We start from the raw sequence: 27,746 nt of genomic DNA, 5'->3' as shown, positions 1-27,746 counted from the left end.
AATTTCCAAAAACCACTTGATGTTTTATGTGTGAATGTGTTTATAGGCTCAGACTTCTTCTGTGTTAGAGTAGATTGTCCTGAAGGAAGGAGTTTGGCATTTGAGAGTTAGAGTTTGACAGTTTCTTCAGCCAGAAACCAGTTAGCCCAGTATGAAGACTGGGAACAGCTAGCCTCGCCCAACAGAAAGTGTGAAAATGACTATGTGTGTGTGTGTGTAAACAGTGAGATGTAAGGTTTGAATCAACGAGCTTCAGAGGTGGATTTTCATACCTATGACAGGCTGATTCCTCTTATGTCTAGTTGAGCTAAACCAATCATCTCCTGGCTCCAGTTAAACAGTCTGACACAATTCTCATGTCTGTCAATCCTCTGATTTCACTCATCGGCAAGAAATCTAATAAGCACATTTCCCAATTTGTCCAGCTATTCCTTTCAAATAGTGATTCCCGGCAGCTCTAAAGCCCTCAGACACTTTAGAGCTCATCATTTGTACAGATCTAACAAACAAGACATGATGTGGTAACACTTTATAAGAAGGACACACTATTAAAGCAGAAGTAAGTGGTCCGGTCGTTTTCGCTAATGCTGCGTTCCAGACAGGCTTTTGAAATCGTAAATTACAGCTTCAAGTCACAACTTACGACTTTGTAGCGTTTCAGGCAACCCACTCGTGTTTTTCCGACCTGTTTTACCTGTGAAAGTCACTATAACGGCCACTCGTAACTTCCGACCGGTGAACTCGTACCAGATCGAACTGGTACCACTTCACGGTCGGAAAAATACGAGTTTCCTTGAACGCACCATAACAGTCCTCGTCCCTACGTCGCCACATTCACGGCGTCCCTTGGCTGCACACACAGCCCTGCATGCCGTTCTCTCTCCTCATTGGATAAAACTGTAGGATACGATAAATGTTTTCTCCTCGGCTCAGAGCAGAGCAGAGTGACTGACAGACCCGTGTTTCGGTCCAAACACTCTATGTAAGTGATTGCTGTCGGAAGATATAACTATTTAAGACTTATATTAACACAAATATATCACTTACTTCTGCTTTAAAGCTGGCCTGTGGAGTTTATACATATAAAACAATGTCCGTTACATTGCAGCCACTGCCAAACGACTTATTAGGATGATCATTGAACGCATCTCCACCACACAACAGTCCCTGGTTTACCCAGGAGCGCAATTGCCTCTGAGGAGCGACTTTCCCGCGCTGTCGCACAGGGAATTACGTATGCAACGCAACACGTTCGGATTTGACGTAGGGTTTAGAGCGCTGGTAAACAGAAGAGAAGAAGAACATGTTATCTTATTTTTGTCTAGTCTGATATGCAGCCGGTGGAAGCACTGACACTGCAGCCACCGGAGCGGAGGAGACCCGACGGCGGATTCGTCCCGCCCCCCCTCCCCCCCCGACACGCACCGCACCGTAACCGGAGAGATCCGCCCGGTGAGCGCGTTCAGAGTCGACCACCGTACCCCCCCTCTCGCTGACCTCCGCGGTCCTGGACCGCACAGGTACCAGGAGACCAAGACCCCCCGTCATGTCGGTCCTCCACCCTCTCTGATCCGCCGCTAGTTGCCAGAGCCCCGCGGAGCCCAGTCTCTCCCTCCTCTCCCACACTTCAGCACCTGTCCTGGGCTACAGCTTGGCTCGCTCCACCGTCCTTTACTTTTGAAGTAGCTATAACTTATAATAATGCAACGTATAGCCTAACTATACACGCGTATGAGTGATCAGAACAGTAAATTGTTTACGCTACTTTTAAGAGGAGTAAAGTCATTTAAAACGAGGAGCGAGCCGAGCCGACACGGTGCAGCCCAGGACAGGTGCTGAAGTGCGGATGAGAGGAGTGGACAGACCGGGCAGGAGCAACCAGCTGACGTCTCGTCAGTCCTCGGCCGTCTTCAATGTCTCTAGACACCCTTTTCAATCCGTTTAAGGTTATTTGTTTGTGTTTAGGGAGGCTATATTTGCTTAGAATATTTTTTGGCAACCAGAAAAGCAATGTTTGACCCGGCGTGGCGGCGCCATCACACTCGCTCGCAAAAAAAAAAAAGACAAGAAAAAAGGAAAGAAAAAACGCACTTACACACATTTTGGAGGAGGGATTTGGATTAAATCATAGTTTAAATTAAGACAGTGTGCGGGACTATTTTTCACCCAGCCCCCCCAAAATGTAGGCCTATGTATAAAAATATGAAAATAAATTGCGTGTAGGCCTAGATATCGTTTAGGGATTTTTTTTTTTTTTTTTACTAAACGTTTACACATGTATAAGGTCACACCCCTAAATAAATGCCAAAGTTGAATGACCACAACTTTTTTTTCTCTTCCTACTTCGCCAGTCACCTGGTTGCCTGGTTACCTGCACTTACCGTTCGGGGAGGGGGGGGGGTTCAACGTCATCGAACGGCGCAGGCTGACTGTTGCAGTAGCCTACTCGAAAAAAAACACGGCTGATGGCTCGTAATGAGCAGAACTCCACAGGGCAGCTTTAAGCATTAGTTAAGCATTAATAAATACTGACTTCATCATTTAGAACACATGAATACTCATCAGTATGTAGTTTATAATCACAGTCAGTGCTTATCAGTGATGAGTAAAACATTTTTAACTGTATTTATAAACAACATACTAATGAGTATTCATGTGTTATAAATGAAGAATTCAGTATTTATTAATGCTTAACTAATGCTTAATAGTGTGTACTTATTATAAAGTGCATGATATATTTATTAGTGAGTGTTAGTGCTGTTGCTAGGTCGATTTCTGATTTCTGAACTTTTAAATCAGCAGCAGTTTCCTGTTAATTTCCCATCTTTGTGCTAAGCTAAGCTTCACATATACTATTGGTTCAGTCACAGTGAATATCGGTGTTATGATGTGGAGGAAGCTAAGAGAAGGTAACAGATTCCTGCACAGTGCACACAGACATCCACCGTGTTATTACTACACTGGCTGTATAGAGTTCCAGAACAAAATATAATCACGTCATGTATTATTTTCAAGAAATGTGTGAAAATCAGTCACTCACAATTTGACTACAGAGACTTAGTGTCATGGTGCAAGTCATGCTTTGGGCCCATTGACCGTCTCTCTCTCGTGCTTTGATGCTCAGTGCCTGTGATTGCACAGAGATGAGCCGCTGTGACCTGAATGCCAATTAGTTGTGTCCAAACTGTTGAAAAGGCCTGCCCCATGTTATTTACTCGTGCTCCCATTGACTCAAAGGGACAGTTATACGCCAGCGCCGTCTGAGTCAGAGACAGTTGAGGATAATAAAATTTAAAAAAGAAGGCACATTGTAAGAAAACTCCAGCAATTGCTATGGTGCTGAAAAGCCTGACCTGGAGTCACATGGTAGTCATAATGCACGGTGGAGGAGAGGCAGGACAACAAGCAAGCAGCAAACACAAAAAGCAGACGCTGAGACTCTCACAGCAGGATCCGTGCTTCGGTCAGTAAACACAGATACATGGGCATTTTTGGCTGAAGATGAAATACTTTTTTAATTTCTTTACAAATCCTGACATGTTAAAAGTAGATAAGTCCAGTCAGTTTGTCTTCTGTGGCTCTGAGCTCCATCGGGTAACTGTCCTCCGCTCCACGCCGCTGTCTCTGTAGAACCAATGCAACAGATTTTTTTTTTTCTTGTGCAAAGACAGCGTGAGAGTTAAAGAAGGAGAGTCGCTGCATTTGCCGCCGAACAAAGATTCCTCACATGTCCTGTCTCCGTCGCAGGGGTCGGCTTTGACAGAGATGCCAGTGTGCGCTGCTCGCTGGTTCACTCACAGTCGGTGCTTCAGAGGAGGAGGAAGCTGAGGAGACGGAGGACGGTCGCCGGGGTCCCCAGACAGGTGCAGCAGGATCTAGGTATGTCGGTGAACGTTGTCAGTCACTGAATGCAATCTCTCTGTGTTACTCTCTGTGATGTCTGATGGATTCATTTTGATAATAAGGCAACAGGGTCTAAATGACATGGCATGGCTTTTTCTTCATTGACAAGACAAGACCAAGTTTTTCAGTTGTATTATGTTTTATAGCGTATTTCACATAATAAAAACTATATGAAATATAAAAACATCAATTAGTGATTGTTTTTTTATTTTTCTGTTTTTAAGGTAGGCCTATTTTATTAGATAAATGACAGCAGACAGATAAGAAGAGATGTCATGATAGAATCAATGTGCCTTAAACCTTTTAATAATGTTAATTTATTTCAAGAATATGATTTTAGTGTATAAAAATCAACTTTAGTTTTTAATATCTAAAGCTTAAGTTCATTTTCTAATGATTTTTGTTTGCTTCCTGTCATCTGTCAGACTCTGATGACTCTCCAGGATCCAGAGAGCGCACAGTGATAATTCATGCCAGTCCAGACATCACACCTTCCACCGAGGAGCTGGCCAGCCATCTCAGCACCAGGGACTCGGGCTGTCAGACAGAGGACTTTCTGATCTCGGGAGCTCCGTCTCGGAGGAGGATCAGGGCCCAGCGGGTCCAGGGAGTCTCCGTGTCTCTCTCCCACTCGGCGGGCAACATCTCCTCCCTGCCGGACGCGGCCGAGGCCATGTTCAGCGCCTCCTTGGGGCGACTGCGCTCCAGGAGCCTGCCGCGGGACGGGAGCCGGATGATGGACAACGGGCACAACCACAGCGACGATGATGATGATGATGATGATGATGATGATGAGGAGCTCTCCCCCTTTGACACCGAGGACTTCCTGCCGGGGCCCAGGGAGCTGATTCTGAAGGACGAAGAAGAGAGCACGGACGACCAGGCCATGTCCGAGCACCAGCTGAGTCTGAAGTATAAGCAGCTGTCTGAGAGTCCGGAGCGCAGCTGGATGGAGCGGACCCGGTCCCAGCTGCCCAGGAAGGTGGACATGGGCAGCTGCGAGATCTCCTCCAGCTCCGACACCTTCAGCAGCCCCGTCCACTCTCACGTCTCGGCCGCGGGGATGCTGGGAGGTCAGATGGACCACAAGGACGACCACCAGTCGTCCAGCGGGAACTGGAGCGGCAGCAGCTCCACCTGCCCCTCGCAGACTTCAGAAACCATCCCCCCCGCAGCCTCCCCCCCTCTGACCGGCTCCTCCCACTGCGACTCTGAGCTCTCCCTGAACGCCACCACCCACAACAACGACGAGCAGCCGGGCTTCATGCTGGACCACTACCCGGGCCTCAGGACCCAGCGGGCGGGCTCCTTCTCCTCCACGGCTATGGACATCCTAGAGGAGGCGGGGGGCAGCACCCCCGTGGAGCAGGAGTGGGGCTACCCCACCCCGGAGCCTCCGCACCCGCAGGACTTCACCCCCGAGCCCAGCAGAGAGGCGGAGAGCAGCCTGGGCTGCCCCAGCTTCACCAGCATGGCCACCTGCGAGAGCAGCTACTCCGACAAGCCGCCGTCGGAGAAGGCGGACACCGTGTCCCACTACTCTGTAGACACTGAAGGCTACTACACCTCCATGCACTTTGACTGCGGTCTTAAAGGCAGCAAAAGCTTCACTTACAACTATGCAGCCTCCAGCTCCGACTGCGGCCTGTCCGACCTGAGCGCTCACATGACTCTGGGAAGACGCTGCCTGTCTTTAAAGAAACCAAAGGCCAAGCCGTCTCCGCCCAAGAGGAGCTCTTCCTTAAGGAAAATATGCAGCGAGGGGAACATCTCTGAAGGGAAAGAACCAAAGATTACATGCGGGCAGCAGCCTCCTCTGTCCTCCAAGGACAGGAGACTGCAGCTGGTTTTAACCGGGTCTCCGGGTCACCTAGAAACCTCTTCGCTCGGCAGGGAGCCCATGGTGGTGTGGGGGGTGGAGGGCTCGGAAGATCTACCCGACTTAGGTGTTTTTAGCTCCACAGACGCACATTCATTTAAAGACGATGGGGTGGTACAGTCGGACTATGCAGATCTGTGGCTGCTGAACGATTTGAAGTCCAGCGACCCGTACCGATCTTTGTCCAACTCCAGCACGGCGACGGGCACCACCGTCATCGAGTGCATCAAGTCACAGGAGAGCTCAGAGTCCCAGACCTCCCAGTCCGGCTCCAGAGCCACCACGCCCTCGCTCCCATCAGTGGAGGGCGACTTTAAACTCACCTCTCCGGAGAAGCTGGCCGGCCTGGCCAGCCCCTCCAGCGGCTACTCCAGCCAGTCGGAGACCCCCACCTCCTCGTTCCCCTCCGCCTTCTTCCCCGGGCCTCTGTCGCCTGCCAGCGGGAAGAGGAAGCCCAAAGTCCCGGAGAGGAAGTCGTCTCTCTCGTCGCTGTCCCTGCAGTCGACGCCCTGCAGGGACGGAAGCTCCTCGAAGAGAGAGCTGGAGCTGCCGGTCATCCCCCCCTCCCACCTCGACCTAAGTGCCCTTCACAGCGTCAACAAGCCGGCCACTTACAGGACGCAGATCCAGATGCTTCACCAAAACAAACAGAAACCCGCGGTGTCGCCCAAACCCGCAGCGCCCACCAACCCAGAGGTGTTCGGCGCCCACCCCCTGTCCATCACACCCACGGTGCTGCACTCGGTCCAGCTCCGGCCCGTCGGCGGCGCGGCCGAGGGAGGTCACGAGGACAGGGCGGCGGCCAAACTGAAATGTCCCGCTGTGAGCTTAAAAAGCAGCAAATCGTCAGAGCTCAAAACACCACTGTTTTACAACTCACATCATCATCACACGTCCCCCAAGGAGCCGTGTGAGTCGGTGTTTACCTCAAACCAAGGAGACCTTGCACACGGAGAGGCAGCGTGTCAGAGGGACGGCGTGGCGGCCCCCAGCCTGCGGTCGGAGCCGACGGCAGACACACAGCAGGACACGGCCGATGGGCCGGAGGAGGAGGAGGAGACCTGCAGGGCGCTAACACAGTCTGAGCCTCTGCACCGGCTCAGACCGGAGCCCTGCCAGGAGTGGGCGTGGTCCGCACACGCTTCACCGCAGAGGTCGGACGGCGTGGATAAAGTGCCTGCTGCTGACGGCCAATCAGAGCCGCCGCATGTGAGTCCGGTCAGTGATGAAGGCTGCAGAGAGGAGGAACATGAGTGGTCAGGTGTTGCAGCAGACAGTGTCTCTCAGGACGGCACAGAGGACGTCACAGCAGAGACAGAGGGGGATGACACGAAAGGTACTTTTAGATCTGATGCGGGTCACACAATGAACAATTTGAAAAACTGAAACTGGTTAATGGACTTAATTTAACCTCCACCTCAGGGTGGGTGACAGGCAGCTTCAACCTCAGATGATATAAAAAGAGCAAACAGCCCCTGCTCTTATCTGCTCCATACGTTCATATTAAACAACTCTTTTGACGTGGGAAAAAAAGATTTTAGGCTTTTAATCAAAGTAATTTATTCAACTAAACCATAAAATATATGTTTGTCTGTGTCACAACTGAACTAGGACATGCACACAAATGCACAACTCCAGAGACAAAGTACAAATCAACAATCTTTTATTAACAAAGTGTAAAAGGAAAATCACTCAACAGAGGAAAAACTTACTTATCGCTAAGAAACAAATGAAAAAAAAAAATTATTATAACCTTTATTTAACCAGGTTTGTACCATTGAGATACAGGATCTCTTTTGCAAGAGAGACCTGGCCAAGAATGGCAGCACATAAACTTTCAACACATAGTCACATTTATCATAGACATAAAAAAAAACACAAACAGAATACAAATAACAATTGAATGTACAATATTGGTTAAATGAATTAACAAGATTAGTCAAAAAAGAAAACATTTGCACTCAAATAAAATATTTGCACTCCTGAAGCCTGGATGGAATGGAATTTATCATGGACTTCAGAGATACCAGACTTTGGAGTTTTAACTCTGACTGCAAAATGTTCCATGTACTTGGAGCAGAAAATCTAACAGCTTTCTGTCCCATTTCTGTTCTGACCTTAAAAAATGAGTAAAATGACAAAAGTCCTGAGAGCGGAGACTGTAGGCCCTGTTATTCAAGATTAAAAGGGATAAGATAGAATCCTCTCAAGAATAGCCTTGTAAATCAGCACATAAAACTCCTGACAAAGAAAAAGTTAGACAAAGTATCACAATAATACAAAACCTGAAAAGACATAGATGGACACAAGAAAACAACTAATCAACCAAACCAGATTTCTTGGACATAACCTATAATAAATCAAGTCTTTTGTCAGTTGGACAGATTTGATTGGCTAAAATAAGGAGTGTCCTCCTTCTCTGGGTAGAGCTGCTGAGGAACATGTGTTAAGAACATAGTGTACATGTGTGTAGTTTACTCATGTTGACTGATTTGTGTTGACAGATTCCACAGCCAGTGACAGCACAGCGTCCCCACAGAGTGATGAATCCAGGCCAGAGGACGACAGCGTCTTCCTGTCCCCCACCAAGACTCGCACCACCGAGGATCTGTTCGCCATGATACACAGGTGAGTGTGTCAGTGTGTTTCTATGAGTTTGTCTCTGTGAGTGTGTCTCTGTGAGTGTGTCTCTGTCAGTGTGTCTCTGTGAGTGTGTCTCTGCTGTGCAGCGTCACAGAGATGATGAAGTCTCCTCCTCCTCCTCAGGTCCAAGCGGAAGGTCCTGGGCAGGAAGGACTCCAGTGATCTGGGTGCGAGGAGCCGCCTGGGCGCCGCGTCAGGGAGCGTCCCCCCCAGCAGCAGCGCCGCCAGCAGCCCCATGAACACCCCGACCTCTGCCGCCTCCCCCTCCCCCTCCTCCTCCTCCCCATCCCCCTCCTCCTCCTCCTCCACCGGGACCCCCCCGGGCCTCCAGAGGGTCTCCGGGCCCATTTACAGGAACGCAAAGAAGTCCAGCACCTCCAACGAGGAGTTCAAGCTGCTGCTGCTGAAAAAGGGCAGCCGCTCCGACTCCAGCTACCGCATGTCGGCCACCGAGATCCTCAAGAGCCCCATCACTCCAAACAAATCTCCTGGAGAGGCTCTGACAGAGTCTCCCAGAGGCCCCGAGGAGCCCCCCCTCTCCCCTCTGCAACAGCTGCTGCTGCAGAACAATTCAGGACCAGACCAGCAGCTCCCCAGCCCCAAAGTCAACACCGAGGGTTTCTCCCCGAAATCCTTCCCCACGTCGGCTGCTTCCAGGCAGGGCCGCTCCAGGATCCCCCCGCCGGCCAACAGCAGCCGCTACGGCATGCGCGGCAGACTGTTCTCTGCGCCAATGCAGGCCATCTCCGAGGGCGAGACCGAGAACTCAGACGGAAGTCCTCACGACGACCGCTCCTCACAGGGCTCCACGTAGAAACACACAAGTGTCGGGGGTTTGTGAAATAATTTTTTATTAGTTTACAGAAAGAAAAAAAACCACACAAATGGACCAGAGTGAGTTCTAATATATATATATATATATATGAGATGTAGTGAGAGCAGGAGCATTGATGAAGCTCATGTGGAACACTGGGGAAAAAATCATGCTATTAAAAAAACAACAGAAATGAGCTGAGTTTTAGTTGTTTCTGTGGATCAATTAGATTACCCATGTTCAAAAATATTTTATATATAAAACATTTTTAACAACTCACTTCATGAAATGCATGAATCAGGGACCCAGGTTATTTAGATTCTGCATCCTGTGGAACAAATTGATATATCAAGAGATATTAAAGGGTGAACTCCTCTTCAATTGACAGCTAACACAGGTTGAAACATATTTGGCACATTTCCCAGACAGCCAGCTGACTCCTGCAGCCCACATAGTATTTTAATGTCTAATCTCAGCTGACCTGAACCTCTCTGAAATTCACTATTTTTATCAGTATCTTGAAAACAGACTATTATTTTATATTAGCTCTATGTATTCTATGAATACCTTTGTAATTAAACACACAGTTTGTACATTTCCTCCAGCCAGTTACACCAGAGTTATTTTGATACCACTAACTGAACATCAGGACTAAACCTGTGTGAGAAGCAGCAGGAGAAAACAATGTGACGCCTCAGTGCATCTGTTCAGATCTGATGTGATGTCCGTGTACGATCTTCAGTCCTTTCTAAAAGCATCTAGTAAATTATATCAAAGATGAGTCTTTTATTACAGCTTTTTTTTTTTAAATTCTCATGCAATAACATGAGTGAAAGAGGTGAGACAGAAAACGTCGGAGCCAAGCACTAACTCGACAATCTCTGGAGACAAGAAGGAGGCAGGTGTAAATGTGGAGGGGTGAAAAAAAAAGTGATCAAAGAGGAGGAGGTGGGGGAAACAGGAGCGCTGTGAGTGAATGAGGAGGTCATATGTTTAAGGAGGAAAACGTAACAGTGGTCATTTCTAGTTTGCTGACTCGGTGTGTTTAGGAATTGTTGAAAGAGGCAAGTGGAAAGTGTTGAGCAGGATCAAACATAGAAATCTATTATTTTTGCAAGAAGTGACGGAGCAGCTCTGTACGGAAGAGGATTGGGACAGCTGTTTAAAAAAGCAAGCCTTGCTTAGAATTCTGACTTTTTTCTCAGGATTCTGAGAGTTTAAAGTCAGAATTCTGAGAAAAAAATTCAGAATCCTGAGTTAAAGTCAGAATTTTGAGTTTAAAGTCAGAATCCTGAGTTAAAGTCAGAAGCCTGAGTTAAAGTCAGAATCCTGAGAAAAAAAGTCAGAACTCACTTTTTTGTTTTTTTTTTGTACAGTGGCCCTAATCCTCTCCCGTAGCTCTGGGCCTCAGTGGGGCCCGGCATCTCTGTGAGACTTTCAGTTGTGATGGAGGATGTAGGGTCAAATTGGGAGCCATAGGTCTGCGATGATGAGATGAAGTCCTGCGTTTGGGGATGTAGCTTTCGCTGCTATTACGTACAGTACCAGACAACGCTTGGTCTGATTTATCCCCCCATGGAAGATCTGTCACATCATCTGTGTCTGAACAATCTAAATATATTTATTTTTTTATAACTGACACAGGAAAATCTCCACATGCTCCTTGATTTGGTTTACAGCCTGAAACTGAAATCTTGTAATGAAAAGTAGCCTATATTTTATTCAGATTACTTATTTTGTTTATAAGAGACAGATTTTAAATCTTATTTGAGACACTGGCTGCGGAGACAATAGGGAAGCCACACATGAATTGTCATTCAACGATGACATGAACATAAGCTAGAGGGGAGGTTACAGTTGTAACCTTGGCGCTCTGAAGCTGGTTTATCCTTCTGCGTATTCACAATAACTTACATGTAAATTGAGTCCATTGCAGCGGTGGTACTGACCCATTATGCAAAGTTGGCCTATAGCTGATGTAACCACACGGACGACTGTTCTCCACTATTGGTACACTGTAAATATGAACTTCATTTTGGCCTTAATGATGATACTCCATACTGATACTGATGCAACTACATATGGTACACAGGGTACAGAGTGGGCTGTGTCTGTGAAGCTTCATTCCAGATGTTTCTTTTTACTTTCTTTTTTTTTTTGCACTGATAAAGTGATGTTTGTGAAGTTTCATTAGTCTCTCGCTGTACTTGGAGTTCTACACCTACCTTTACATGTAGCTGTTTGACTTTCCTCGGAGTAATATTCACATTTTAGGAGTGGAGTAGATGTTTCTGCCAAAGGCTAGAACACGTGTACATGTTAGTGGCATTGAACTGTTTTTTCTCTTCTTGTTTACTTGACACAACACAATACTAAAGAAAATGACAGCTTATGGTAACTTATGGTACTAGATACATTTCAAGATCAGCCTCTATATACTGTAGCTATCAGCTTTGTTTTTTTTTTTCTTTTTTGTACAAACTTGTAAATACAATAACTTTTGAAATTGCCTCAAAGGTTGTTGAATTGTTTCTTATGTAAAGAAAAAAATGTTTTCAAAGTTTACATCTATTTCAAACCTTTGTATATTTTTGAGCTGTGGAACACTTTGTCTTGTATTTATTTTATAGTGAGCATTGTGGAAACCCCATAGTAAATCTTATCAAAGCCAACTGCTAGCACAACGGACTGCTTAGCAAATGTGTATAAAAAAGACAAATAAATGTGACTGCTTTGAAAATGACGTGTAGCCTGTGGTGATGTTGTTCTCATCTTAAATCTACATGTTTTACACTCTTCTTATGTGTTTTATTTTCGATATATTTGTGGTTATTGGACAAATAACCACGTCAGTGCAGTTTTACGTCCTCTCTCAGGCATCTCGTGTCAGTGAGCCAGGAACATGTGCTTTGTCTCCGATCCTTTAGATGGCGCCATTTCTCAGGCCAAATGAAAATTGTAAACAAAACAAACAAAAAGACTTGGCTCAGCATAGTGGGATTGGAGAAAAGAACCAATAAATCAAATCTATTGAAAATGTTGAAAGAATGTTTTCAAATCAAACCACATTTTTCTCTTGTTTTGTCAAACAATCTCACGTGTTTAGCTGCTGTTTCTATCAGACTCTGTGCAGCTTTAAAACACATTGCATTATTCTGAATTACCATCAAACTACCACCTCTGTTGTTTCATGTTACAGTGCTGCTACATTACAATGGTAAATCTTGCAAATCTGACCCGATATCAGCCTGCACAACAATAATAGTAGGCTAATAATAATAACAACAATAATATGATACAGTACAGTACATTTTATTTGTTGGCTCCAAGGTCACCTTACAGATAAAAGAACAAGCTAAAAATACAACAATAGCTAAAAAAAAATACATAAAGGGTCCTATAGTATTGTGCTCACCACAGATGACACAATGTCCCTGATCCAGAACCAACACTAGAGGGTGTTCTTCAGCTGAATACACAAATGGACGTCCACTGGGTAATTTAATGCAAATTGAGTGTAGATTTAAATTAGGCCCTCTTGATGTCCAAACCAGTGAAATAATACAGCTGTGATCTTTTTTTCCCCCCGTCAAACATCTGGACACGTTCCTCTCAACATAACAGACTCAGCTCTTAGCTGTAGCTATACACTTGTCATTTCTGCATGTTTTATGTCAGTTTCATGACCATACTCAAGTCGGTGTGAACTCTCTTTGTTGCTCTGGTTAATGTCAAAGAGCCAGTGACGGACAAAAACGCCTTGTTCTCACTCTGTACGTGTCAGCCAGGCTCAGATTGTATGTGAAGGAGGGGGAAAAGAGGTAAACAAAGCCCTGGACTGTTTGGCATCCCAAGTGGGTACCTATCAAAGGGCACACTGACCATGAACCCTGACCTCAAATTAACATTGGCGACAGGATGGCTTGGCATGACGTGACTGGTATAGAAACCAAGCATTTTTGTTCATAAGTGAAATATATGTCATGCATTACAATATCATGTGAATAATGTACCCAGATGGAGAATTAAATGGACAAACATCAATTTCAGAGCCACTCTTAAGCAGATGATCATGACAGGTTTTTCCTCCGAGCTTTGATGCTGGTGGACTACAGACTGAGTGCTGGTCTTTGTGTTGTGCAGCAGCCTTTGTGTCACTGTTTGCTCTGTGGCTCTAAGGCAGCACAGTGGATATTGCAAAGGCCTTGAAAGCAAAAAGTCATCCAGCCAAGCATGACTTTTATTATTGAGTGGTTATGAAGAATATTGACTAAAGCCTTTGAAAAGAACACACGGCTCCTCAGCACTCACTGGCTGCAGCTGTAAGGGACTGTACAGAAATGACCACACAGGTGGAGAACAGTGGTCCAGCTTTTTTAAGGCAGTAGAGGAGCTTTTTCTTCTTTGTTATCATACAGTTCTTATCATTTGATTTTAATGTTTTCCTACTTTTTCTGTATTTTTTTTTCTTTTTTCCTTTTTTTCCCCTTTTGAACATTTATTAGATCAAATGCCTTGACGATTATTCCCAAAAGGGTTCATACATTAATGATATTATTTATAAAGATACAAAAACATACTATGCTTAAGTTTTGGTGATTTGTTATGACAATATGGAGAATAAGTAAAGTGCTGAACGTCACATATCAGAGCTCCATTGTTTTCTACCCAGCACCCTACACCAGCAGACAAGTGCCAGCGCTTGCCTTGCCATGTCTCTTCACACCAGTGTTGTGTTTCCAGCTGCACTGCCACTGCTTTTTTTTTTTCCACGTATGCCCCCTGTTCAGCTCCTGTAGCAGCTTGTTCAGCAGTCTTTACCTGTCAGTGATGCGCAGCCGACCACCGCTTCCTATCGGTGCTGGGGGTGGCCATGATGCCTACCAGGAGAGCTGCTGGTGTGCTTTAGCTGTGACCTATAGCTGGCAACTGATGCGCCAGCTGTGTCTGTGTTGAGCTCAGTCTCACACTAAACCAAGAACACTCTTCTCACCTCACTTTAAGAAACATACCCAGAAAGGCAGGATTTGTACAAATTGCTCACTCAAGTTGAAACTCATTATCAGCTCATGCAGACGTGTCTGTATCAGCTGGAGACACCAGAGTAAATTCACATCAAATTGTATCTTTCTATTGATTTTGTAATAGCTCTGCCTCTAAGAATCCCTTTTTTTTATCTGAACACAGTGCTGATCCTGACTAAATTAAAGGGATGTTCCAAATGAAATATTTATGACCCTGGGGATGGTCTTGTGTTTTCAAGAGATGGAATGATTCAACCCCTTTCTCCTCAGTCACTTTTGTACAGTCCCTCAATACAAAAGCAGTCAAATGACCTGTAGAGGACTCATTTACATGTAATTATACTATAATTTAGCACCACTCAGCTGCCATTTTTGGATATGTATTAGTGGATTCACACACAAACAAACATATACAGAATGAGTATATAATAACAACTGTGATGAGAGTAATATTAATAAGTATTATAGATCTGTCTTTGATAAACACATTGATTGGGGTGATGCAGCACCAGAGCAGCACATTCATGTCTTGTTCTGAGCTGCATTTCCACCTATGAGTAATCGTGACTGTAGACAGGGTGGGGGAAGGGACACCAAAGACGTGACCACACCAAAGTCACCACCATGCCACCAGGGCATATTGTGAGGCTCATTATAGTGCATTAAACAGCCTCCCTGTGGAACAATGTGAGGCCCCGGGGCCCCTGAGGCAGAGCCCGAGGCTGTTTGGGACTGATACAGAGACCCAGGGGATCCTGTTCACCCAGGCCTGTCACTTCCAGATTCTCATCCCCAGCTGCCAAACTCATTTTTCTCCATGTTTGTCATTAGCCCATCACCTGAATACTAGTGTTTGAATGAAAGAATAACGATGAATTTAAACGCTATGTATTCCTACTACCTGATTATACAGAATAGGAGATAGTAGAGTTATAATGTGTTCATTTTGCCAAGTCCTTGCGTGTCATTGCATACTGGATATCTCTTTGGATTGGTTGGATTGTTTTAGTTTAGGGTTGATGGTTTTTTAACAGCATGGTAAAGCCAACATATTTTCTTATTGACAGGTTTTTAATCTGGTGTTATAAGTCTGGAGAAAAAAAAGATGAAAAATAACCCAAACTGAAAAAATGACCAGGACTGAGTGTAATAATGCTTTGGTAGACCTAAGAGTCCTAAGAGGTCTGAAATCCTCCCATCTCATTGGGATCCATTTTAAATCACATTAAACATATATACAACAGTAATAAACAGGTGTAGCCTAGACTCATTATTTTTCTTCCAGAAAGAATGATGATGATAAAAATAGATAAAAGATAAAATAACAAAATCTAGTCTGGGAGGACACTCAATAACCTACATCATGTGAAATGAATTCATGTTTATTTTATTTTTATTTTTTTTATCTGTGTGTTTAATATTTTATATTTACAGGTAATTAACCAGTATCAGTGTTTACATTATTCACATGATGTACTTCTTGATTTATTTATGCTTTTTCATCCGTCCCTAACTGGAGGGGGAAGGAGGAGGAGAAGGAGGGGGGAGGGAAGAGCCGCTGTCGGTGCTGCGTGCGCAGCCTCAGCCCTGGAGTCGCTTCGACTGGACCGCAATGAAGAGATAAATAGCAGCCTTATCTATTTCTTTTTCAACAATTCCGGGTCTCATTCATTCCCACCGGACAGACGGTGGCCGGCTCGGCCAGGAGCTGACGCGCAACGGGCCGCTTCAGAGGTGAGTAAACGTCGGCGTCTGTTGTAAAGCTGGATTTTTTTTTAATGGAAGAAGAAGAATTACATTAAAGCATATGAAACAGGCTGAGCCGAGGGTTTTCCCTCATCTTTTTCGTCGAAAAAACACTCACACCCAACTCTTATTTTTATCGTCAGCACGTGGATTAACCGGGAATGATTTCTCTTATAACACGGCCTCGGTCTTTATAACGTGTTTATGATTTTTTTTCTCTTCCCCCTTCCCTGTGTCAGAGGCGATGTGCGCAGCTAGCTCCACCGTCAACACCGCGAGCTGTCTGTCACCGTTTTTATTTTATTTTTTATTTTTTAATATTCATCAATGGAACGGAAACTTTGGAAATACCAGGACCCCCCACCTCCTCCTCTCCTCTGCTTGCCTTATATTTCAGTTTTAATGGCACTGAGCCGCACGGCCCCACTGAGTGTTATGATGTGAGCGCGTGCACAGCGCGCGGCTCCACCACCACCTCCTTTCTGCTGCTTTTCATGGCGAGCAGTCGCGGAGCAGACACATAGCCTATGTGTCTGGGAGGACTGTAGCGGTGTCTGCAGGAGGAGGACAGCTATACTGTACGTGTGATGATGATGATGATGGTGATGATGATGAGGGAGAGAAGGGGATAAAGAGCATATCCTCAGATGACACGGCCCAGGCCTGCTGCTGCTGCTGCTGCTGCTGCCTCGGTCCTAATGAGCAGGAACGCGCTGCTCTCCGGGTCCTGTCACATGGACACCGACACAAGTGGAAGAGCAGAACAGACATATTTTAGCAGTGGTTTAAAAAACACCCTGGAGCTCCTGCACACACCACCAGACACACCCACACACCCCATCTGAATGGTCTCTTCTTATCTCATTGCTAATGTTCAATGTTCTCTTTGTATTCAGGGGGAAATGTGGATCTCACACTTACTTCCTACCATTTATATTTATATTTAACCACCTCCCATGTAACCACTTATTTCCTAATGAGGGCAGATAGTTGATGATGACAATGCTCGATCATGTGTGAGTGAGTGATGATAAAAATGACTTTCTCAGTGGGATTTAACAGTGTGGTTGTCACAGTGATGATTATTACAATTGGGACGAATTAGAAGCGTTGCATTATTCATCACATTTGACTATGACTGTGGCGTGCAGGAGATCAGCTGGAGGCACGGCTGTGTGAATAAAAGATAATCTGCCACCGATGTGAGAGCAGCATGTGTAAAGTCCAAGGACGTGAGGCTCAGTGTGTCTCTGTAATGAGATGTAATTGGCTATTGGAGCGGAGGGGGTGTTGAGAGTGATGACCTTTTAGATCATCAGCCATGCCCCATCCATCCCCATTTGGTTGCTTTGTTCCTTCTGGTTTTTTAAACTCTTAGATTGAAGCCATAAGAAGGAGAGAACAAAGACAGATACCGGCCCCTGTAATGGATTTGGACCGCTCTGCAGTTTAATGCAATTTAAGTGAAGGCGTTGTTTTCTCCTCTCTGCTATTGACTTAGCACGGCGTACATTCCATCAATGAGGCAAGGAGGAGACAAAAAGAGGAAATGTGGAAAGCATTACTGTATCAGGGACAGGGAGGGATTTGATTTGGCTCTCTGTTGGGTCTCCTCTTGCCTATTTACTAAATTAAGCAGTTACTGGTTAGTGAACACAAACCCCGAACAGATGATGTGTTGGGGAGGAATAACGTGCCTTCCTTCTATGAGGGGATTGTTTGTGTCGCATGTTTCTTACATTAGCTCATATATAATGAAAAGTGCATTACACTGGCTGCTATTTTTATCGACCCCCTCTCCGATAACTCTGTCGTCATGTTGAAAGTGGGGGAACTCTCTCAGGCCAAAGAAGATGAATAGCTTTAAAGGGATAGTTCAAGTTGGCAAATTGGCCCATTGCCATAATCCTTGTAGTTTTAGGAGTAGGTTTGTTGCATTTAATTGTCGGTGCAAGCTATTTTTATAACGGCGGAGCAGAGCCGCAAGCTGCTCAGAGCTATGCTACGGAGGTTAATGGGATTTCTTGGTTTCCCTCATCAAACTCATCAAATACACAATCCAACAACTCCAAAACGCTCTAGTGGACAAGTTGTGACCTGCACATTCACCACGCTATGAGATAATAACAGAACATTACGAGATGGAGTTGTTTTCATGCAAAACCACTAATGTGCTCTACCGTCGGGGGTAGTTTTTCGGCAAGCAGTCTCTGCATTTGCCCGCGAAAACAACTCTCATAACGTTCTGTTATTATCTCATAGCGTGGTGAATGTGCAGGTCACAACTTGTCCACCAGAGCGTTTTGGAGTTGTTGGATTGTGTAATTGATGAGTTTGATGAGGGAAACCAAGAAATTCCATTAGCCTCCGTAGCGTAGCTCTGAGCAGCTCACGGCTCTGCTCCGCTGTTCAAAAAAACAGCTTGCAGCGACAATCAAAGGTAACGAACCTACTGCTAAAACTATAGGGATTATGGCAATGGGCCAATTTGCCAAAATGTTGAACTATCCCTTTAATCTACAGTAAAGATATTCATGGTACGTCTGGTATACTCGGTGGTGGAAGGGTTAGGACAAAGAACTGGTAGCAGGACACAGTGACAGTTTAGTTTTGCTTTTCTGACTAAAAGCACGACGAGGGGAAAAGGAAAAACCAAACACATGGCTGGAGCTGATCAGCAAGAATCAGTTATTTCTCGGTGCTTGTGTGACTTCTGTCTTTGACATCCTGTCTCTGTGATAACACAGATGTAGCAAAGCCACAGTGTCAAATATTGGAACAGGAAAAAAAAGACAAAAAAAAGAAAAGAAAATGCACATGGCCTTTATGTACTTTGGCCCAGTGTTCAGTTTGCTGGTTAAAACTTCCTCCTCTGTCCGTGCAGTTTGACATTGTACTCACATGACTCAAGTGCAGAGGAGGAGGTGGAGCTGGAGGGGGGGCGGGGGGGGCTACACCAACAACATGTCACCCTGGAGGTGATCCCTGTCCAGCATCAGGTCGGCTGATCTGAAGGTGCAGAGTGAACACACACCCCTCTAACATCATGTCCATGTCTCACCCTGAGCAGTAAACAGATGCGTTATGTGTGTTATTTTCCCTCGACCCGGGCCAAACTATTTCCCTTGTGTGACAGTAGGGGAGTCGGAACCAAGAAAGGCTTCATTCATATTGGTCAGCGAGGCTTTATCGTGTCACAGACCTCATGACCACGTTATCAAGCAGGAAATTTCTTGCCTCAAACTTCCTGGAATGCCAGCGAGACCGTATAGCATCAAAAATCATGGAAAAATAGAAGGCGATGTGAATTTCCCACAATCTTAATTAAAAGTTATTATTATTGCAATTTTTTTCTATTTTTAGAAAAGGAATGAAAAAAAGAAAAGTGAGGTGTAGTGGATGAGGAAAAGGATCTGTGAGACATTGATGTGCGCTCATGTCTCTGCTTTGATTCTCTCGTCAATAATCCGTCCAAGTCCTCTTTGTCTGGCTTGAGTCACATAACTTGCAAGACGCAGTGTTCCCTATGCGGACAAAGGAGGGTGTGCGTGTGTGTGTGTGTGGGACATGTAGGTATAGGCCTCATCATCACACCTTCCTCCTTGTGAACATGTAAAATCCAGTCCACCCTCTACACTGTCAGGAAAAGACAGTGACAGGGTAACAAAAGCTTCCAGCCACAAATACACACAGTCCCCCTCTTGTTTTTGTATTCCCTGCGTGCACACACTCCCCGGACCTTTCCCATGGGTCACACGGCGACAAGGTTATCGGTCGCCTGTCTGGCTGTAGAATCCTCCATGTAATCCATCAGAGCCCCGGTTACAATCTCTCATCTATGCTACGAAACAATATCAAACCAGCCTGGGGGGATGGAGGGCTCCTCCTCGCTGCTCACTGAGGCAACCCAACACCACATGAAGGCTGCTGGGACAGGGGGGGAAAAAGTGTCACGCTTTTGCTGGTAAATTGGAACTGCATGTGTGCATTTAATTGAGTTTTTCACTTGAAAGGTAGGGCGTACTTTTATGGTTTGGGTTATTTACTGTAAAGTTGACCCCACCCCCCACCACCACCACCACCCCAGATCTGAACATTATCCTTAGTGCGCTCATCATCAGTATGAATAATTGACCTCCTGTCATTGGATGCATTGTATCCGTTGGCACCCAGGGGACGTTTTTATCACAATGGATGGATGAGGTGTGTGGAGGTGTCATGTAGTGACACAGGCGGGCAAACACACAGTGGGCTTGTAGATAGATAGATAGATAGATAGATAGATAGATAGATAGATAGATAGATAGATAGATAGATAGATAGATAGATAGATAGATAGATAGATAGATAGATAGATAGAGCACATGTTTTTGTCAAGAACTTTCAGGTTGTTCATAACATGTTGTGAAAAAAGGTTTGTTAACTGTAAACATTGTAATAACATCTTTATAATAATTTAGACTTCTTGTTATTTAGGTTATTATGATATTATTTTACTGGTCTGGTCCACTTGAGATCAATATGTGGCCCCTGAACCAAAATGAATTTGACCCCTGTTATAAAGATGCAGTCTACAGAAAACAAAGTGGTTGTGATGAAGCTCCAGTGTGTCAGATTAAAAGAAAGAGAGAGAGGCTGCTGACCTGACAGTTGTTTTGTCATTTGTTGAGATGCACCTGTGTGACTACAATGCAGCACTACGAATGAACAAAGTGAACCTCTCAGCCATTGTGTAATATTTTGTTTATGTAGTAAAAAAAAAAAAAAAAGGTAGAAGACACATTAGCAGACACAGATGCAGACAATCTGTGCTATTGATGGCATTAGTCATTCATTTAGTGTCATATCATGATGATTTCAACATCATGACTACTAGTTACTATCAAATTTGCCACCACTATTTTATAAAATCCAACAAAATGTCCACCTCTACTATTTCAGAGTATAGGTTATCTTCTCTATAGCATGGTCTGTAAATGTACTTCCATCATAAAGTAACTGAACATTCCTCATGGTGTAGACATCTATCTATAAGAATCTGTTTGTTCCCATGTAGAACCTGGACATCACCATATGGGGACAAAAGCAATAGGCAGCTGTACATGAAGCGTTATGTGTATTATTTGTGACGGTCTCTTTACAATCCCACATACAGTACAGTCAAGTAATGTGCATTCAGATCATTCAAACCTATGAGATCCTGTTGATGCAGAGTAGCTGTGTATTAGTCAGTGGTATTGTAGTAAGTGTATGTTTATGTGCCGCAGTATATATCCCACTTATCAGTCATCTCTAGGGAAATAACCTCTATATTCCTCTCAGGCCTTTAGTCGTTCACAAGAGGATTCAGAGTAAGAGACGAACACATCATACACACTGGCACACAGCCTTCACTCTGACACTTCTCACAAATCAATGGTTCCATCTCAGAGAAGGGCCAGAAGAGTTAATAATTGATTGTTTGATGCCCCAAAGATGGAAACTTTGATCCATTCCTCCTGATTGAATTTCCCAGTGCTGCTGAGAGACCTCCCTCTGTCATAAGGCAGGAATACTATGTCAGACAAAACTGCTCCATCTGTTGTTACATATTTTTCTCTGTTTTGGCAAAACTGCATATTGGCCGGTATATTTTAATAGTAGATAATAGTTTTGGAAGGATGTTCATTTTGTATGTATTAAATATACAGTTAGTCCAAATAAAGAGGCCTCAAGTTGGGAATAGAATCTGGATTTACAATGGGTAGAAGTCGACTTTTACTGAGGCCGAGTTCCGGGATCTGTAGCAGACAAAGGCCAGTGACCATCTTTCTATTCATTAACTTATTGACTTGAGCAGATTATAAAAGGTTAGTTGGTTCAACAGACCCTCCCATGTTAGGAACTATGTGTGGAATGAATCGCATATATTTAATCACCTATTTAACTGAAACTTTGTTTTTTATTCAGTAGCATTAAAAATAAGTTTTGCATTAATTACTTTAAGACCTGGAAATAACCCAAAGATTTTTTTAAATTACATCCATTAAGGCCAGAATTGAATTAGATAAGTCTGCGCTGCGAGGAACACAGTGAGTCATCCTGTGTAATGATCTGTCCTGTCCCAGGCCCAGTCCAAGAAGACTTGTACGTGTCCTAAAAGGCTCTATTGCTTGCTAAATAAATCATTACAGAACCCCCCTATTATTCAGTGGTGGAGTGATGATGACGTCCTAAATCGCTCTTAATCTGTGACTATCCATTTACGGAAAAGCTCAACAAAGACCATTAAATTCTATCACACACCGTTCCAGCAGTGGGTGAGAGCAGATATTTATCTCCTGACACATTTTTCATTTCATCTAATGTTTTGAACACTTTGTGAACATTATTAAAGGGCTTGTTATCTGGCTTTAACAAATCAATTCTGATTGGGCTCTGTGACGACTGGAGGAGTAGGTTACTCTTCAGTCTGCATGGGATCTGAATGTCGGTGTGTGAGAGTCTGGATACAAAGATGGACTGCTTCGTTCAGCTTTACCAGGAAAGTCATTGAAGTCTCTCTTATTTTTAATGAATATTGATTGGTCAGCTGAGAGGGCCAGCTGCCTTACCACCAGACACTTTGTACAATTTCAATTGTGTTAATCTCTCCTTCTGAGTGTAAGTGTTAAGAAGCTTTCCAGGTTTTTTATCCCAGTCATAAAATATCTGCTTAAGCCTCAGAAAAAACCTTTCACAGCTCTTTCTGCTGATGTTTTCACATTCAGGCTGAAGTAAATTCTAGCAGTTCTGCTTTTTTAAGGGTTTGTTTTGATGTCAAAGTAACACTAACAACAAAAAAAGCACAAAAGATTCCACTTGTCGACAAGTTGAGGTCTTTGTCACACAAGTTTTGCCAAAGGGACCTGTGGCCACCTTTTATGGAAAACGTCACCTTCTCAGCTTTACATCTAGAATCTGTGTTGATAATAAAATATAATATCTATCCATACATGTTTGGAATCAGTTCCCAACAGATTTCAGATGAGCTTAAATCAATTTTCTTGCTTTAATTTGGGATGTGTCTGAGCCGCTGGACTTTGATGGATCCTCATCAGTGATAAAACTTTGTGTGTGAGTGTAGATGAGGTTAGGAATAAATGAAAAGGATATAATTGTCCTCATTGGGAAACACTGGGTTGAGTTAAACCCACACACACTCATCTGGTGATGAGTTGAATGGGAGTGTTTAGTTTCACTCTGCCACAGTACCTCAGGCCTCCAGACTGCCCCTAAATTGGGACATTTTGCCCCTAAAATTTGAGACAGTACAAGTAAATTTTCATCTATTCATTCATCTAGTAAATTTGCCTCTTTTTTAACACTGGTGAAACATGGAAGGAGTGATTCAAATCAAAGAATCTGGAATTTGGCAAAAAGCCGAAAAAAAAAAAAAAAAAAAAAAAAAAAAAAAAAAAAAAAAAAAAAAAAAAAAAAACAGAATCTGGAATTTGTCATTACAGGCAGGCTAATGTGTGTGAGGATTGTGAATGAAAAGGAAATGTGAATATTTGCTTTGCGAGTCGATTTACGGTGTGTGCCCCTTAATTTGGGATGGTTCAACATTTTATTTCATAGCGTGGCAAATGTGCAGGTCACAACTTGTCCACAAGAGCGTTTTGGAGCTGTTGGATTGTGTATTTGATGAGTTTGATGAGGGATGGGGGACCTCTATCATTCACCTCCATTGTGTTCACTGAGCAACTCTCGTCTCTGCCCCGCTGATCTCAAAACAACATGCACCGATAAAAGTTAAAAGTAATGAACCTACTCCTATGACTATAGGGATTATGGCAATAGGTGAATTTGCCAAAACGTTGAACTATCCCTTTAAGTCAGGGGCCACTGTGCTCCTAGTAAAAAGTGTTAGTCTGGAGCTCAGGTACCTGTATCTGTCTAACTGTAAACCTGGGACCCTGCAGTAACACGATGTGGCCTTCACAGAAGTAGACATAGTTCCTCCTGAGCTGTCAGACACAACATGGAGCAGGTGTCCTTCACATGGCATCAGTCAGAGGACAAATTCCAGCGAATTCTTCAATACTGTGCTCAATTCCTTCTGTTTCCTGTGTTTCAGGGCTGCTAGGAGAAGAATGGATGAGACCCATCACTAGCAGCTGATTACTCTTTTGATCGACTCCCAAGCAGAACCATGGAGGGCAGCGACGACGTGCCGCCGCCGCAGACCGATGTGTGCAGCAGCGAGGCGGGAGGAAGAGAAGTCACCAGTAAAGTGGAGGACGGAGCAACTCCACTCAACCCCGCCGACTCGTGCGACGGAGGCGCGACGGGACTGAGCAAAGGAGGAGGGCTGCCCGGCCTGGTGGAGCCCCCTGCTCCGTCGGTGGTGACTCCCGCCGCCGAGTCTCCGGGAGGCGTGTCGCTTAAAGTGGCCACCACCGTGCTGCACCCGGTGTGTCTGGGAGAGAGCCCTCTGATGCTGCCCATCCACCTCCAGATGGCCGGAGCAGCCGGTCCCCAGCTCGGCCAAATGGGGGCATCACCGTACTTGATAGCAAGCCAAAGCCCCGTTTCCCTCCCCCTGGTCTTGGATCAGCAGGTGATCCAGCACATGAGCCCCTCCGTCATTCCCCAGACCGCGAACTGCCCCCAGCTGCCGCTCCAGAACAACGTCCTGTGTCAGAACCCTCTGTCGTTCGGTTTACCTCCGCCCGTCGACCAGAAGGCGGCGGGACAGACGCAGGAAGCTAACCTGCTCTCCCTCCTCCAGAATCCGGCTTTTGCAGCCATCTTGCAGGACCTCTTCCAAACCCAGGCCGGTTCGTCGACCTGTCAGTCCCCAGGCTCCAACTTCTTCCCCCTCCCTCCGCTCCCTCCTCCCTACACCTCCCCCCTCGCCCCATTAGTCCCTCCTGCTACGCTTCTAGTGCCCTACCCCGTCATCATCCCCCTGCCAGTGCCTCTGCCTGTCCCCCTGCCGATCCTCATCCCTGTCCCTCAGAGTGAGGACTCCAAGGGGAACATGCCAAACCCAGTTTGCACTGTAAGTAAAAGCACTCAGACTTCTCCAAAAGATACTACCTCTCCTTCACTGACTTCAAACAGATGCCTGCCACAGTTTCAGCCGCAAAACGCGTCCCAATCCTCGCTTCCTGCAGACGAAGGGCAGGCCTTAGATCTATCCGTCAGGGCTCGTCCGGTCGAACCAAAACAGGAATACCCCATCCTCCAGCAGGACAATGTGCTCGACCTGTCGGTGCCTGGCGTGAGGAAAAAGTGCGTCCAGTCGTGCAGCTCCGGCGGCTCACCAGGACGAGACAGAGAATTAACCTTCCAGTCCGCTCAGGATACGAGTGGCACTTCGTTGTCTCTGGGTGTCGAGTGCACTCAGAGTTTAGATTCCAAACTCCTGGGGAGTCTGGCTTCTCTGGAGTTTAGCCGGCAGCACAAGTGGGTGGTTGACAGTAACGCCGGCGGGTCTAGCTCCGCGGGTCAGGAGGCGTCTCTCGGCGGGCCAGGAAACCTCGAAATAGTCAGTACCTCACAGACCGCCAAGGTGATTGTCTCCGTGAAGGACGCCATCCCTGCCATCCTGTGCGGGAAGATTAAAGGCCTCTCGGGGGTCTCCACCAAGAACTTCTCCATCAAAAGGGACGGCAGCCAGGGGGCGTCTCTGCAGCAGCTCTACGGAGTGCCGTCGGCTTCCCAGGGGGAGCAGCACGACCCCAACGACGCGCTTAAAAAGGTCCCGAAAAACAGAGCCATCAAACTGAAGAAGGTCAGCTCGCAGGAGATCCACTTCCTTCCCATCAAGAAGCAGAGACTGGCAGCGCTGCTCCCCAGGAAGTGAGAGCGCTCGGCGGAGGGGGGATTAATTGTTGGACCGTTCTCTGGTAATCCCTCCAGAGCATGTAACTTAAAACACATGTGGGGACATTCTGTAATCAAACTCATACACTTACATGTCCAATCAAAGCTCACAGTTTTGGCTCCAATCGTTGCAGAAACCGAGGCCCATGAATGTGACACAGAGGTTTCCAGAAAGCCGAGCGGCTCCGTTGTTATGTAATGCACTACTCTGCTGTGTTACACTAAACCATAAATGTTTTCTTGTGTATGGCAGCTTAATGGGCTCTCCATGTGGCTTTTTGGAGTTTCTCTTTATAAACCGGAGATGTGACTTTGTAATTACAGCTGAGACATGGGTTCCGTTTTTTCCATTCGGGTTCATGGTTTGTTTCCATGTGTCATTTTTCTCTGAGTGCACTGAAGACCCCGAAAAAAAAAAAAACTTGAGGTCCTTGCTGTTTTGAGCAGAGCGGTGTGCAGGATTTGACTGAGACTGTTAAACATGTCCCCTCATCATCGTCATCATCATCATCATTATCATCAAATTCCCATAGCCATCATCAGTAGCTCACTGGAGCGATGCGTTCCTCTGTGATTGGCAGAGGTTTAGCATGATGGGCTAACAGGGAGCTGGAAAAGGCCACGGCTACAATTTCATTAAAATCAATGCTGGCAACAGTAAACATTCTTGCTTTGTTAAGCATCAGGGAAAAAGGGATGTCTTAATTGTTTTCATATTCAAAGAGCTTTCTAAAGGCCTGTCCCAATGTAAGGAACATTTCTGAAAGAGGTTTTTTTTTTTTTTTTTTTACTGGATGAATTAGTCTCACAGCAAGTGTATACCCCCCCCCCCATCCATCAACCCCCACCCCAGCTGTTTCCACTAACAGACTTATGAAGTGAATCTAGGTGGAAACCGTTTATACATCAGCGTCCAATGTGAAGGTTCAGACAGACGTAGAAGGGATCAGCCTCAGAGAGAAGATGTGAAAAAAAGAAAAAAGGAGCATCTCCTTGGCTTCAGAGAGAGAAAATATTGTTCATGTATTGGTTAAAGTGCATGTTAGTCTGTTATTAGAACCAGACCCCCCCCCTCTCTCCTTCCCTCCTCCTCCTCCTCCTCCCCCTTTATCAAACAAGTAGTTTGGTGTCCTCTTCATTGTTTTGTGGAGTGCGTATTTTTTCCGAGTTGTGGATGTGGAGAGTGTTTTTGTCGTGTGTGTCGGTTCATTTTTTCCTACTGAGTGCACTTTGTCTTAGTTTAGTTTTAAAAAAAACTAAAAAAAAAAGAAAGAACGTTAAACAGTGCCCTACCTACTCTACCAGGACTGTTGCCCCCTTTTTGTGATTACAGAGAAAATCTGTGAATTACAGGCCAAGAACTAATAGCAGCCATATGCAGACTGTCTGGATGAACAGAGGAGGGAGGGAAAATCCGTAAAGCTCCACTTCTTACCATGTCTTTATTTATATTGATGTGCTTTTGGTACATCTTTAACTAAATGTCTGCAGCCTGTTCAGCTGGAGCCTTTCTTTTTCCCACCACGAGCTAGTTAGAAATGTTGTAGAGGATTTCACCCTTATTTATTCTCTGTACAACTTCTATTTATACAGTCTGTGTACATACTGGATGGTGTGTGAGATGAAGTGTGAGTGGATTTCAGAAACAGCGTCCTGAAGCACCTTTTGCTTATGAAAACTGTTGTTATAACTGAGATGTTAGTGAACAAACACAGTTGCAATGCTGACAGTTTGATGTTTGCTTACTGTACAGAACGTGTGCTTTTTATATGGAAGTTAACTAAAATGTCCAAGCTCTTAAATTTCCTAGTCTGTCTTTTCTTGATGACATTTCCTATCTGCTTTTTTCTTAACCTGGTTTATTTTTCTCGTGTCTAGAGGAGCT

General features: G+C 45.1%; 2 protein-coding genes across 4 annotated transcripts in view; both read left to right on the top strand.

The window, feature by feature from the left end:
- Window positions 1-11,982, top strand: part of nhsa (Nance-Horan syndrome a (congenital cataracts and dental anomalies)) — a 72,199-nt gene extending 60,217 nt beyond the window's left edge. For all 3 annotated transcript variants that reach the window (XM_085773473.1, XM_085773471.1, XM_085773472.1), the window contains 4 exons: window positions 3,748-3,879; window positions 4,329-7,118; window positions 8,287-8,410; window positions 8,549-11,982. In XM_085773473.1, the coding sequence (XP_085629599.1) occupies window positions 3,748-3,879; window positions 4,329-7,118; window positions 8,287-8,410; window positions 8,549-9,239 (3,737 nt within the window). In that variant the 3' untranslated portion in view covers window positions 9,240-11,982. The remainder of the gene's footprint in view (window positions 1-3,747; window positions 3,880-4,328; window positions 7,119-8,286; window positions 8,411-8,548) is intronic.
- Window positions 11,983-15,846: 3,864 nt separating this feature from the next.
- On the top strand, window positions 15,847-27,663 carry rai2 (retinoic acid induced 2). Its single transcript, XM_085773470.1, has 2 exons — window positions 15,847-15,997; window positions 24,108-27,663. Exon 2 carries the CDS (start codon window positions 24,183-24,185, stop codon window positions 25,839-25,841), a length of 1,659 nt encoding a protein of 552 aa, XP_085629596.1. The 5' UTR covers window positions 15,847-15,997; window positions 24,108-24,182; the 3' UTR covers window positions 25,842-27,663.
- The last annotated feature ends 83 nt before the right edge of the window (window positions 27,664-27,746 follow it).

This window comes from Trachurus japonicus, chromosome 4 (assembly GCF_045865225.1).
Source record: "Trachurus japonicus isolate A0001 chromosome 4, Traja_1.0".
Lineage (NCBI taxonomy): Eukaryota > Metazoa > Chordata > Actinopteri > Carangiformes > Carangidae > Trachurus > Trachurus japonicus.
Note: the sequence above shows the minus strand (reverse complement) of the source record. Positions and strands in the feature narration are given on the sequence as shown.